The 12,810-nt window shown below is 35.8% G+C and overlaps 1 protein-coding gene across 4 annotated transcripts in view; it reads left to right on the forward strand.

The window, feature by feature from the left end:
• LOC132556305 (AP-3 complex subunit delta-1-like) overlaps positions 1-12,244 on the forward strand; it is a 49,473-nt gene extending 37,229 nt beyond the window's left edge. For all 4 annotated transcript variants that reach the window (XM_060220691.1, XM_060220706.1, XM_060220699.1 and 1 more), the window contains 11 exons: positions 166-334; positions 2,387-2,545; positions 2,712-2,837; positions 3,278-3,445; positions 3,868-3,915; positions 4,194-4,331; positions 6,229-6,369; positions 6,976-7,061; positions 7,492-7,616; positions 8,046-8,125; positions 8,924-12,244. In XM_060220691.1, the coding sequence (XP_060076674.1) occupies positions 166-334; positions 2,387-2,545; positions 2,712-2,837; positions 3,278-3,445; positions 3,868-3,915; positions 4,194-4,331; positions 6,229-6,369; positions 6,976-7,061; positions 7,492-7,616; positions 8,046-8,125; positions 8,924-9,013 (1,330 nt within the window). In that variant the 3' untranslated portion in view covers positions 9,014-12,244. The remainder of the gene's footprint in view (positions 1-165; positions 335-2,386; positions 2,546-2,711; positions 2,838-3,277; positions 3,446-3,867; positions 3,916-4,193; positions 4,332-6,228; positions 6,370-6,975; positions 7,062-7,491; positions 7,617-8,045; positions 8,126-8,923) is intronic.
• The last annotated feature ends 566 nt before the right edge of the window (positions 12,245-12,810 follow it).

Below are 12,810 nucleotides of genomic sequence, written 5' to 3' on the forward strand. Positions count from 1 at the left end.
GGGGCTCAATTCTCTGCTTACCAGAACAATTACATGGTTAATGTTATACGATCCATATCCTCTACCCGATGTAACAATGGTTTGTTTACTGCAGTATGATATTTTTTCTAGTACCATAATTACATTATTGTTGTAGGGTAGTAATGGGTCCATTCTCTTTTCCAGGCCCTTACGGGATGATGAGGTGATTCCAGTGCGACAACACCATATTGTTCTGGGATCACCCAACAATATAGACGACGAGGTGGAAGAGCAACCACGGCGTAAACACAGAAAGGCTAAGGACAAAGACAAGGAGGATAAGAAAAAGCATCGAAAGGAAGGAAAAGAAAAGGTAACTTCTACATCAGAGGCCTCAGTCGCAGGTCAAGAAAGAGTAACTCGCTGATCAGAGGCGTCAATCACAGGTCAAGAAAGAGTAACTCACTGATCAGAGGCCTCAATCACAGGTCAAGAAAGAGTAACTCAGTGATCAGAGGCCTCAATCGCAGGTCAAGAAAGAGTAACTCGCTGATCAGAGGCGTCAATCACAGGTCAAGAAAGAGTAACTCACTGATCAGAGGCCTCAATCACAGGTCAAGAAAGAGTAACTCAGTGATCAGAGGCCTCAATCACAGGTTAATAAAAAGTAACTCAGTGATCAGAGGCCTCAATCACAGGTTTATAAAAAGTAACTCAGTGATCAGAGGCCTCAATCGCAGGTCAAGAAAGAGTAACTCGCTGATCAGAGGCGTCAATCACAGGTCAAGAAAGAGTAACTCACTTATCAGAGGCCTCAATCACAGGTCAAGAAAGAGTAACTCAGTGATCAGAGGCCTCAATCGCAGGTCAAGAAAGAGTAACTCGCTGATCAGAGGCGTCAATCACAGGTCAAGAAAGAGTAACTCACTGATCAGAGGCCTCAATCACAGGTCAAGAAAGAGTAACTCAGTGATCAGAGGCCTCAATCACAGGTTAATAAAAAGTAACTCAGTGATCAGAGGCCTCAATCACAGGTTTATAAAAAGTAACTCACTGATCAGAGGCCTCAATCACAGGTCAAGAAAGAGTAACTCGCTGATCAGAGGCGTCAATCACAGGTCAAGAAAGAGTAACTCACTGATCAGAGGCGTCAATCACAGGTTTATAAAAAGTAACTCAGTAATCAGAGGCCTCAATCACAGGTTTATAAAAAGTAACTCACTGATCAGAGGCCTCAATCACACGTTAATAAAAAGTAACTCACTGATCAGAGGCCTCAATCACAGGTCAAGAAAGAGTAACTCACTGATCAGAGGCCTCAATCACAGGTTGATAAAAAGTAACTCAGTAATCAGAGGCCTCAATCACAGGTTTATAAAAAGTAACTCACTGATCAGAGGCCTCAGTCACAGGTCAAGAAAGAGTAACTCAGTGATCAGAGGCCTCAATCACACGTTAATAAAAAGTAACTCACTGATCAGAGGCCTCAATCACAGGTCAAGAAAGAGTAACTCAGTGATCAGAGGCGTCAATCACAGGTTAATAAAAAGTAACTCAGTGATCAGAGGCCTCAATCACAGGTTTATAAAAAGTAACTCACTGATCAGAGGCCTCAATCACAGGTCAAGAAAGAGTAACTCAGTGATCAGAGGCGTCAATCACAGGTTAATAAAAAGTAACTCAGTGATCAGAGGCCTCAATCACAGGTTTATAAAAAGTAACTCACTGATCAGAGGCCTCAGTCACAGGTCAAGAAAGAGTAACTTAGTGATCAGAGGCCTCAGTCACAGGTCAAGAAAGAGTAACTCAGTGATCAGAGGCGTCAATCACAGGTTAATAAAAAGTAACTCAGTGATCAGAGGCATCAATCACAGGTTAATAAAAAGTAACTCAGTGATCAGAGGCCTCAATCACACGTTAATAAAAAGTAACTCACTGATCAGAGGCCTCAGTCACAAGTCAGTAAAGGGTAACTCGCTCATCAGAGGCCTCAATCACAAGTCCATAAAGAGTAACTCACTGATCAGAGGCCTCGGTCACAGGTCAGTAAAGGGTAACTTGCTCATCAAAGGCCTCGATCACAGGTTAATAAAGATAATTTTTTATGAAATAGTAGTATTTGTTTGTATCACGTCAGTCCTGTTAAAAAGAATTGTTAAAATCGGTATTGGAATTATCATTATTATTGAAATAATTTTTTTTTTCAATTCTTTGACCTTGAGAACCACTTCTTACTCTAGTGACAAAGATAGGTTGTTGTGGGGGTATTGATTGATGTTGATGATGGGTAAACAATTCCTTCCTAGGGAACTAGGTTTTGACTAACAATCTGTCACTTTAGAAAAATTATCATTGTGTCAAATTAAACATGTATCTATAGTTTCAGATGTAGAATTATTTTAAAAACAATTTTGCTATTTAACAGAAAGGCAAGAAGCGTGATAAAAAGCGGTCTGAAGCCACAGACTCAGTATCTAATTTGTTGCTGGAGACAGACACACAAAGTGGGCCTGAAGTGGAGGTGGTCACCAATGGCCCAACCACAGTGGACACACCGCCAGAAAACAATGTCCAATCAGGGAAGGTGGGTAGCCATATAAGGGCGGATGTTTTAATTGATTTTACATACACATTGCTATTATAACTAAAATCCTTTTGTTTGTCTGTATGTAAGATACGTTAGTCTCCAATAAAGGTGATTTGATGACATAGATTTCTGATAATTAGCCATTACGTTTGTGATTCTATAGGAAGATGACATAGACTTTTGGCTATCGAGTAACGGAGCTACTCCATCACCTACAAACCCAACAGTTGTGGTAGAAAACATGGATGTAGATGCTGTAGGCTCCAGCGATGAAGACGGAGATAAAAAGGTGGGTGATGTTTTGTGTAGTACAGATTATCAATCTCTGGACTTGGACCTGCCCAGGATATATGGAACCTAGTCATTTTGCAGTGAAATAAGGAATATTGAGAATTATAATAAACCTTTTGATGTAATGTCTATGTAACTTGGGGAAAAAATTTGGTTGCTTAGCGAGATTTTCTATACACTGAAACTAGCTTACTTGAAATATGATTTGCTGGTCTATTAGAAGATATGTATAATTTGCAGGTAGATCAAAATCCTGTATGTGAACCAGGAACATTTTGAAGAAAGCCTTACTTTGTGTGTAGTCTGGAAGACTTATCACCTCATTCATCCCCACAGTTTGATACTAATTGATTCACTCTGTTATTTAGAAACTCTCAGACTCTACAAACTAATCAGTTAATTAACAATATATGATGTGTGGTACAATATCTTATTTAGAAGATAAAGAAAAAGAAAGAAAAGAAGGCTAAGAAGGACAAGAAAGATAAAAAAGACAAAAAGAAGAGACTGCGAGCTGAGTATGAAGAGGCAGACGGAATAACTACTCCTTCAAAAGAACAGTTACCCCCTGGAGAGGCAGAAACACCACTGAACAATAAAATGCCAGTAGGTTTTTTTACCAGTGTCTCACTGGAATGTAGAGTTACCAAGTTTGTTCAAATGAATGACCTTGACCTACTTGCAAGGCCACAGGGATTAAGTGGGTTAAATCTTCAAACAATTTTAACAACTTTCTTATGTATTAATCATATTTTCATCATAATATACTGTAAATAAGGGACATGATGTTTGGGATGACGCAAACTTCACTGGAATTCTTCTTATAACCATTTCCATTCAGATGCTGCAGAGCAAGTCAGAGATACAAGCCCTTGGGTCATCCTTTCTAATTTTTTTTTTTTAATTTTAATTATTCCTAGATTTATTTAACACAGAAAAATTTGCTTTTCTCCCCATTATTCAAATAAGATCAAATAGAAATATTTGTATATATAAATTTTATGACTAATACATTTCATGATTTCCAGCCAATGTCGGGGTACAAACATTTGGCTGAAAATGGGACAGTACAAATGGTAAGTTTTGGCGGAATGAAAACTTGCTGAAAATCATTCAGTTAAAATGATGAGTAATATTGGGAGAAAAACAGTCAATCATACTCTTTATATTAAACAGTTGTGTACTCATAGTTCCATTTAACATTTATTAATGTGATAAATGATAGCAATGCATCATGGCAGTCTAAAAAATTTGTCAACTCCAGGTCAATGTTCTGAAACTTTTGCTATGATGGATCTAGCTGTCAGTTAACTGATTTGAATATGAAATTTGCATTGTCTGGTGTTTTCTACAGACGTACGAGACAAGAGTGAACCCCACGCGGACAGACCAAGTGGTCATATCGGTTGTGTTTGTGAACCTTACAGATAACCAACTCAAAGACCTCGAGTTTAATGTCATGGACACACTTAACACTAAATTAATTAGAGCGGTAAGTTGATATCCTCTAGCTCGAAGTTGTTTCCTCCCCCGACCCCACTCTCACATTATGTAAGACTTAACACAGAATTAATGAGAGCTGTAAGTTGATATGCTCTATCTAGCTGTTGTTTCCTCCCCCAACCCCACCCTCACATTATGTTCTGCTTAACATTAAATTAATAAGAACTGTAAGTTGATATCCTCTAGCTAGAAGTTGTTTCCTCCCCTGACCCCACCCTCACATTATGTAAGACTTAACACTGAATTAATGAGAGCTGTAAGTTGATATCCTCTATCTAGAAGTTGTTTCCTCCCCCAACCCCACCCTCACATTATGTAAGACTTAACACAGAATTAATGAGAGCTGTAAGTTGATATCCTCTAGCTAGAAGTTGTTTCCTCCCCCAACCCCACCCTCACATTATGTAAGACTTAACACTGAATTAATGAGAGCTGTAAGTTGATATGCTCTATCTAGATGTTGTATCCTCCCCCGACCCCACCCTCACATTATGTAAGACTTAACACTGAATTAATGAGAGCTGTAAGTTGATATGCTCTATCTAGATGTTGTATCCTCCCCCGACCCCACCCTCACATTATGTAAGACTTAACACTGAATTAATGAGAGCTGTAAGTTGATATGCTCTATCTAGATGTTGTATCCTCCCCCGACCCCACCCTCACATTATGTAAGACTTAACACTGAATTAATGAGAGCTGTAAGTTGATATGCTCTATCTAGATGTTGTATCCTCCCCCGACCCCACCCTCACATTATGTAAGACTTAACACTGAATTAATGAGAGCTGTAAGTTGATATCCTCTAGCTAGAAGTTGTTTCCTCCCCCAACCCCACCCTCACATTATGTAAGACTTAACACTGAATTAATGAGAGCTGTAAGTTGATATGCTCTATCTAGATGTTGTATCCTCCCCCGACCCCACCCTCACATTATGTAAGACTTAACACTGAATTAATTAGAGCTGTAAGTAAATATGCCCTATCTAGATGTTGTTTCCTCCCCCAACCCCACCCTCACATTATGTAAGACTTAACACAGAATTAATGAGAGCTGTAAGTTGATATCCTCTAGCTCGAAGTTGTTTCCTCCCCCGACCCCACACTCACATTATGTAAGACTTAACACAGAATTAATGAGAGCTGTAAGTTGATATGCTCTATCTAGCTGTTGTTTCCTCCCCCAACCCCACCCTCACATTATGTTCTGCTTAACATTAAATTAATAAGAACTGTAAGTTGATATCCTCTAGCTAGAAGTTGTTTCCTCCCCCCACCCCACCCTCACATTATGTAAGACTTAACACTGAATTAATGAGAGCTGTAAGTTGATATCCTCTAGCTAGAAGTTGTTTCCTCCCCCAACCCCACCCTCACATTATGTAAGACTTAACACTGAATTAATGAGAGCTGTAAGTTGATATGCTCTATCTAGATGTTGTATCCTCCCCCGACCCCACCCTCACATTATGTAAGACTTAACACTGAATTAATTAGAGCTGTAAGTAAATATGCCCTATCTAGATGTTGTTTCCTCCTCCAACCCCACCCTCATATCATGTAATACTTAGCACTAAATTTAATGTGAATGTTTTTAAAACAAAGCATTTACAAAAAAAAATTCCTATTGATATGATATGAGTTACTGCTCATAAACCACTGTATTTGAATATGACAGATGATTAGGAACCATAGATTGAAATCACCTGATACTTTATATTCATGTGAAAACTTTCATCAGTTTGCTAGTTCATGGATGTATGAAATCATGGATTAAGATTACCTTCAGAATAAATAATAATTAAAACCCCATAAAAAATCAATGATTCTAATAGTAAGTAGAATTTTGTGGTAGGTATCCTGATGTATATTAAATTGTTTTTAGATGGGAAGCAGTCATCACGATGCGGTCAAAGTCCCCTTCGTTCTCCTACCTAAGTCCCAGAATGAGGGCCAGTTTGCCTTCACTGTACAAAGTATCAACGTACCGCAGAAACTGAAAGGAACACTTACCTATATACTTAAGGTAAAATTTACCTACTTAATTATCCCTTGGTAGGTAGGTAGTAATTGACGGTAATATTGGAATGCAACATCATGGTCCATGTTTTAAATAATATACAAATTAGGACATATGGCATATTTGGCCGGACAGGCAAAGGTATAATATACCAGAGCCAGACTTGTGATGAAAATGATTTGAATACTTGTTTATTTCCAATGCAAGATGCTGACCATGGCACCTACATTCATGAATATTATATGAGAAAAGTATAGAAATTTATAAGATTTTCTCTTGATTGAAAAATCTTCCAACCAGAAGGACGAGGGGCTGGCGGTTCAGAATGACATCTGACCATGTTCAGGATTGTCAAACTTTTTGGAAGTAATCAAGATTTCCTTGTTAAACACACTGTTTGTACTTTCAACAAAAAAGTCACAGGTCAAATATAAGCATCATTAACCCTTTTAGAGTACATGCAAGTTGTCTCTGCCATTTGTTTGGAAATGTGTGAGTTATGATCTATTAAGACTGTGGAAAGACTTGTCCAAAGTAGATTTTCCCTGATATTCTTGACAGTTTCATATCTGTAATGAAAACTATTTGATGCACCGTTGAATTTTTTTTCAGACTGATGATGGTTCTACCCATGATAAAGTGGATTTCAAAGTAGAGTTACCATGTTGTGCTTTTCTGACCAATGTACCTTGTAGTGGGTAGGTATTCTGACACAAATCATGTTGTGAAAAATGGAGGAAAGAATAAGTGTGTCTATGCAAAGGAACTAATGTTTGGTATTGAAATTCAATATGTATATTCTAGAAACTGAAAGAAACAGTTATGTCCACTTCAACAGATGTTAAATGTTTTGTGAACTTTAAGAAAAATACCTCTGGTCATTATATATTGTTCATATTTAGTATAAGCATATTACTTCAAAAATATTTTTAGTAAAGTTCTATGGAGGAAGTCAGTATCAGGTGTATTGATGGTATCGAGAATTAGCATCAAATAAACACAAAAGGTTTGATAACAAAGCTCATGAATCAGGTCAGAACTCACCAATGTTAAATCTATATGTATAAGACCCAGATGTTGTTCACCAGGTTTAAGATGAGACTCCTAAACTGTCTCCTTTTTTTTCAGAGATGATTTTGCTTCACTTTTATCAAGTGGAGATTTAAATGCCAAATCTTCTCTCTCTGTAACACCTTCAGACACACAGTTTCATCATATATTAGCCAAAATCTGCTTTTATCAACATTTTACAGGTTGGTTTTAAAAATTATAAGTGAATTTTGATTATGTACCTGTCAGAGCATTCATTAATAAATTTATAAAATTTTATATTGTTGATGGTTTAAATTGTGTTGTGTGCTTAAGAATAAGAACTAGAATGATCGGAAGTTCTTGCAGTGTATACCTTAGTACCTACAAGTACGAGTTGTTCAATGGGACAAATATTTAAACTGAACAGCAGGCAAGGTGTATTGGAGTTTTCTTTAGATTTTCAGTAAATGTATAGTTGATTATAGCATAAATGTTTTTTCCTGAAACTAAGGATTGGTTTCTTGCAGAAATAATTTTTCTAATAAAACTTAATTTCAAGAAGTGTCAATATTTATCTATGTTGTTTACACTGTCCTGTCACTACACTGCTGCCAATCTTTTAAACAATGTCTGAAATTTGTCTGTTTCAGTCGTAGAACAAGTATCCAGTAGTGCTTCTCTGTACAGTCGATCAATACAAGGCCACCATGTATGTCTTCTAGTCAAAAAGGTAAATAACCACATGTGGTGCCATTTGCTAACTACCATCATTACGGTCTTGTATTGAAATGGTCAACACACATTAAACAGTGATAAATGTTGTCCAGGAAATGCAGTCATACCGTTTGTTTTGTGAAGTAGGAGATCCCATATCATTGCCACCAGTATCTTTTCCTGAAACTTTGATATGTCCCATTCCTGTCTAGAAGTGCTCTGGTTATTTACCGTAAGAGAAGAATTCACGTCTTATTCAAAACAATATTTGTTTTTCCCGATTTCTGAAAATTTCATGCAATAAACTTGTCATAACTTAATATATTGAAAAAAAATTACAAAGAAATATTTATTGTTCCATTTATTATGCAGAAAAACTGCTGAATTCCTATGGAAATGAGAAGAAAGTAAAAATTTCAATAGAGATGATTAGTTTGTGGAGTAGTACAGTTTTTAATGTGGAGGAAAATATTTGTTATGTTATATTTGTTGTTTTTATGACTCCATGCAAAGAAAATGTGAGAACTTTTCTTTTTTGCTTTTTTATGTGATAAACAAGTTTGGGTTTTTTTTTTTTTGTTTTATTTTATTTTAGAATTTTTAATTTGTCACCATAATAATATTTTTATATAAGCAGTGAGCAGTGTTTCTTATTTTTTGGAAAAATATTGTGAAAAAATGCACATTTGTATTTCAGCTTGAACAGCAAACTTTATGGTAGTCATTATACTCTCACTTATAATCTGCAGTTGATGGATATGCTGTAAAATAGGAACATATCAATTTATAAATTTACTTTTGTTTTGTTTTTTAGAATAATGGTGAATTGAAAGTGGACGGGAAATGTTCGGACAGCAGCCTAATTTCTAGTATTGTACAAGATATCCAGAGTACACTGGTCTAGCAGCCATGGAGTAGCGCCACAAATTTCAATCTCCAGAGATTACTGTTAATTCTCTTGTAATAATCACCAACAGCATATTCTATATAGTCTTCATCCTTTCATGATCATGATATCGGAGTCCAAACATTTTCCTTATAATTTCCCCTCCTAGTCTGTGATATTGCCCTCTGGGACTGTTTATACAGAAGAGGCTATATTTGACTGAAGCAACACAATCTCACTGGATTCACAGTGAACTTCTATTATCAGTTAATTGCATCTTAGCCTCTGTATCAAAAATTTGATACAATGTGCATTGGAACTGCTTATTTTTAATAATTACATAACAAAACATAGATGGAAAAGACTGATCATGATTTTTACTACCCTCCAGCCAATGTGAGAATCACAGACAATTTGACTAGAGTATCAAAGAAATAAACGTCATTTGATGCAACAAAATATTCTTTTTTGAGATTGGAAAAAATATTGTAGTAGTTTTATTAAAAGTGTTCAACTCTTACTATGATAATTAACATTGAGTAGTTTTCTGATAGATAAAATAAATAAATTTCTAGAGCTGAAGGGTTTATATAAAGAGTATCTCGATATTTCTGGGATTCTTTTGAGTTTTTAATTTATTTTAGTGAACTGAATCTTGAGATAATCTTATTTTTTCATTTTTGATAGCAAAGATTTGACATAATATCAACTGCTCTACTGAGAACTATTGTTTTATTTCGTAATTATTGGAAAGTTCTTTCAATGAAGTTTATTTTTAGATCATAAAAGAGTAGTTTCTGAGAAGATTATTGTCAAAGCTTGTATGCAACAGTATTTCAACTTTGTCAGAATGTTTTGATACAGTTGGTATTCTGATATTTATGTACATGGGTGCAATAATTTCACTGGGTATTGACTGTCAGATCTAGATAATTTCTGACTGACGGTATCAAAATAACAAATTCTCAATATAAGTGTTCATTACCTAGTATTACAACTTTGTTGACTCTCTGGTAGAAAAATGCAAGATTGAAAGTGAAATTGATGAGTGCAGAAAAGGTTGCATTATTATAAAAAATTAATTAAATATTAGGACTGGCACATATTATAATATAACATACTGTTTGTTTATTGTTTGCAGTATTCAGATGTAAATACAAGGCGATTCATTTTGTAAATTTCATCTTACCATTTCTCAGTCCTCCTGTTATTTTCTTTATGTTAATTTTTTTTTTAGAAAAAAACAACTGCTCTCTGTTTCTGCTTATCCCCAAAATCCTGAAAAAGACAGAATGTCTGATCATGGTGATAGCTTGTATTCTGATCTTTAGTTTGTTATATTGTCACAAATGACTTGTTTTGGGGAAGTTGGTTTTGTTGAGATGTACTTGTCTCGCACTATGTTGTTGTAATTTTTACTGCTGTTTTGTCATCCACTTTAAGGTATCGCATCAGTTCCTGAATGAAGAAGCTGTGATATAAAAATTCTGTATAACAGTTTATTTCGATATTTTTTGTCTTTATTCTGAAGTTATGTATGCGTGACATTTTTAGGTTAGTTTATGGTTTAAATATATATCTGCTTTTAGCTTCACTGCAACACTAAAGACACAACTCGGCTGACCCTTTATAGACTTTAGACCCTTGAATAAGTGGATATTGGGTATTTCTGAATATCTTAGATTCCTTCATATTGTGCTTTCTCTCCAAATCGGAGAAAGTGAATCATTCTAAAAAGTTAAAAAAAACAAACTTGCATTAGAACGGACGGAGGTATAGGTATATTACTATAGCCAAGTTCTTGGTATTAGATAGCCCAGAGCACTTTGTTTTTTGGATTGGCCTTTTTGAAGAAGTTGTAGTGACACTGTCTCTTGTCTGAGACTCCATATTTCTTTAATCTTGTATCATAAACAAATGGTTGAATGTTGATAAGTGTGTCGTTTTAGAAGTGAAATTCTAAATTATGAATGTGAATGTTGTTAATGTGTTACAGACACTTTGATATTTGTGTTTCAACATTAGTTTTAAAATAAATTTGTACGTTGGAAGGCAATTATCTCAATGGAAGTGTGCTCAGGACATCCACTTTGAATGGAAATATGTGATTTGAATGTTGAATATTATGTGGAAAAATTATATCCAAGTGTTATATTTGTATCAAATTCATTTAATTTTAATATGCATGCTCCAAGTTCTGGTAGCACTCTGAATTAATTACACATAACTCTACAGGATTAGAGTTAGTTTTCAGAAATTTTCTGGCTACTAGAATATAAAATAAGCCTTGATATGATGTGCTGCTTAAGGTTAAAATTTCAGATGTGTTTTGGTTGGAAATAAACTCTCTGAAGTACATTTGTAAGATAAGCTCAGGTAAACAGTGCCACCAGATACCTGCCAATCCCATCATATCCTGGCCGAGTGTCACAGATACTGGCCAAATATCAACAGCTACCGGCCGAGTGTCACAGATACTGGCCAAATATCACCAACTACTGGCCAAGTGTCACAGATACTGGCCAAATATCACCAGCTACCGGCCGAGTGTCACAGATACCGGCCAAGTGTTGCTAGATACTGGTCAAGTGCCACCAGATACTGGCCAGTGTCATCATATCCTGGCCGAGTGTCAGATACCAGCCAGTGCTACCAGTTACTGGCCAAATGTCACTAGCTATTGGCTAAGTGCCACCAGATATTGGTAGCTTGTCACCAGATACTGGCTAAATATTGCTAGATATTGGTTGAATGCTACCAGATACGGTGTTGCATATCTTAGAGACAGTTGAATTAATATTTTTTAAATGTAACCCTTTAGGCATAGAAATATATGCCTGGAAAGTCTGCCTATACTTATCAGAAAGCACATAATTGTTGGGAATATGAGGGAATCCCAGTTGCAACTGTTTTTCTAAAATTCATTGTAAGTTGGTTTGTGTGGTAAGTTAGGCAGGCTGAAAAGCACTTCCTTCCAAGTAGCATATGTATTCAGAATGTATAAATGGTGTAAAAATTTATTTTTCTGAATATCAGAGGTACAATTTATTATACGGTCTGTGATCACTGACCCATCAGGTTGTATAAATTGTGTGTTGAGATTTGCCATGATAGTAGTAAATTATGATGAGAGATTGTGTCAGTAGGTATCAGCTTACAGAACGCTTGGACTTGAATGTAATATCTACACATCATCTGTTAAGATACAGCAGGAATTCATCTAATTAAATGCTGTGTACATGAATACAATTCATTCTTTGTTGTTATTTGTCTCACATGGATCTGCAGTTGTGAATAAAAACACAATTAATTAAGCTACCTGTTGTCCAATTTAAAGAGTTACCGTGAGGGTATTTTGTCACCATGCAGTGATCAACCCTGCTCTGAATATCCAAATTCTAAGCAGACACTTGTATAAAGCTGTCATTTTGTCAGCAGACCATCCAGTTCAGGACCTCCATAAATTCAGAAGATATTGTTACAAATGGCATTACTAAGGCATTGGTGATTAACTCGGTCTGTGACCTACTATTTCTAATAACCCTTAAACTTAGCTATGTACCCAGTCTGATGGACCCTCTTCAGGACCTCACAGCCTCTGATTTTTAACTACCCAAGTTTATATTGCTTATTTAGCTACCGGCATCATGAATGAATAAACTTAATTCACTTTCAAGATCACAGGAGAAAGGGGTCAAATGTATTAAGATATTCAAATGAGTTCTCAATAACCAAAAGACCCAGTGTTGAGAAGCAAAGTGGAATAAAAAAAATGATTTAAAAAAAAAAGAATTTAAAAAAAAAAATTGGTCCAA

Source organism: Ylistrum balloti, unplaced genomic scaffold, assembly GCF_031769215.1.
Source record: "Ylistrum balloti isolate Yb309-2 unplaced genomic scaffold, AGI_CSIRO_Ybal_v1 Utg369650, whole genome shotgun sequence".
Taxonomy (NCBI): Eukaryota; Metazoa; Mollusca; class Bivalvia; order Pectinida; family Pectinidae; genus Ylistrum; species Ylistrum balloti.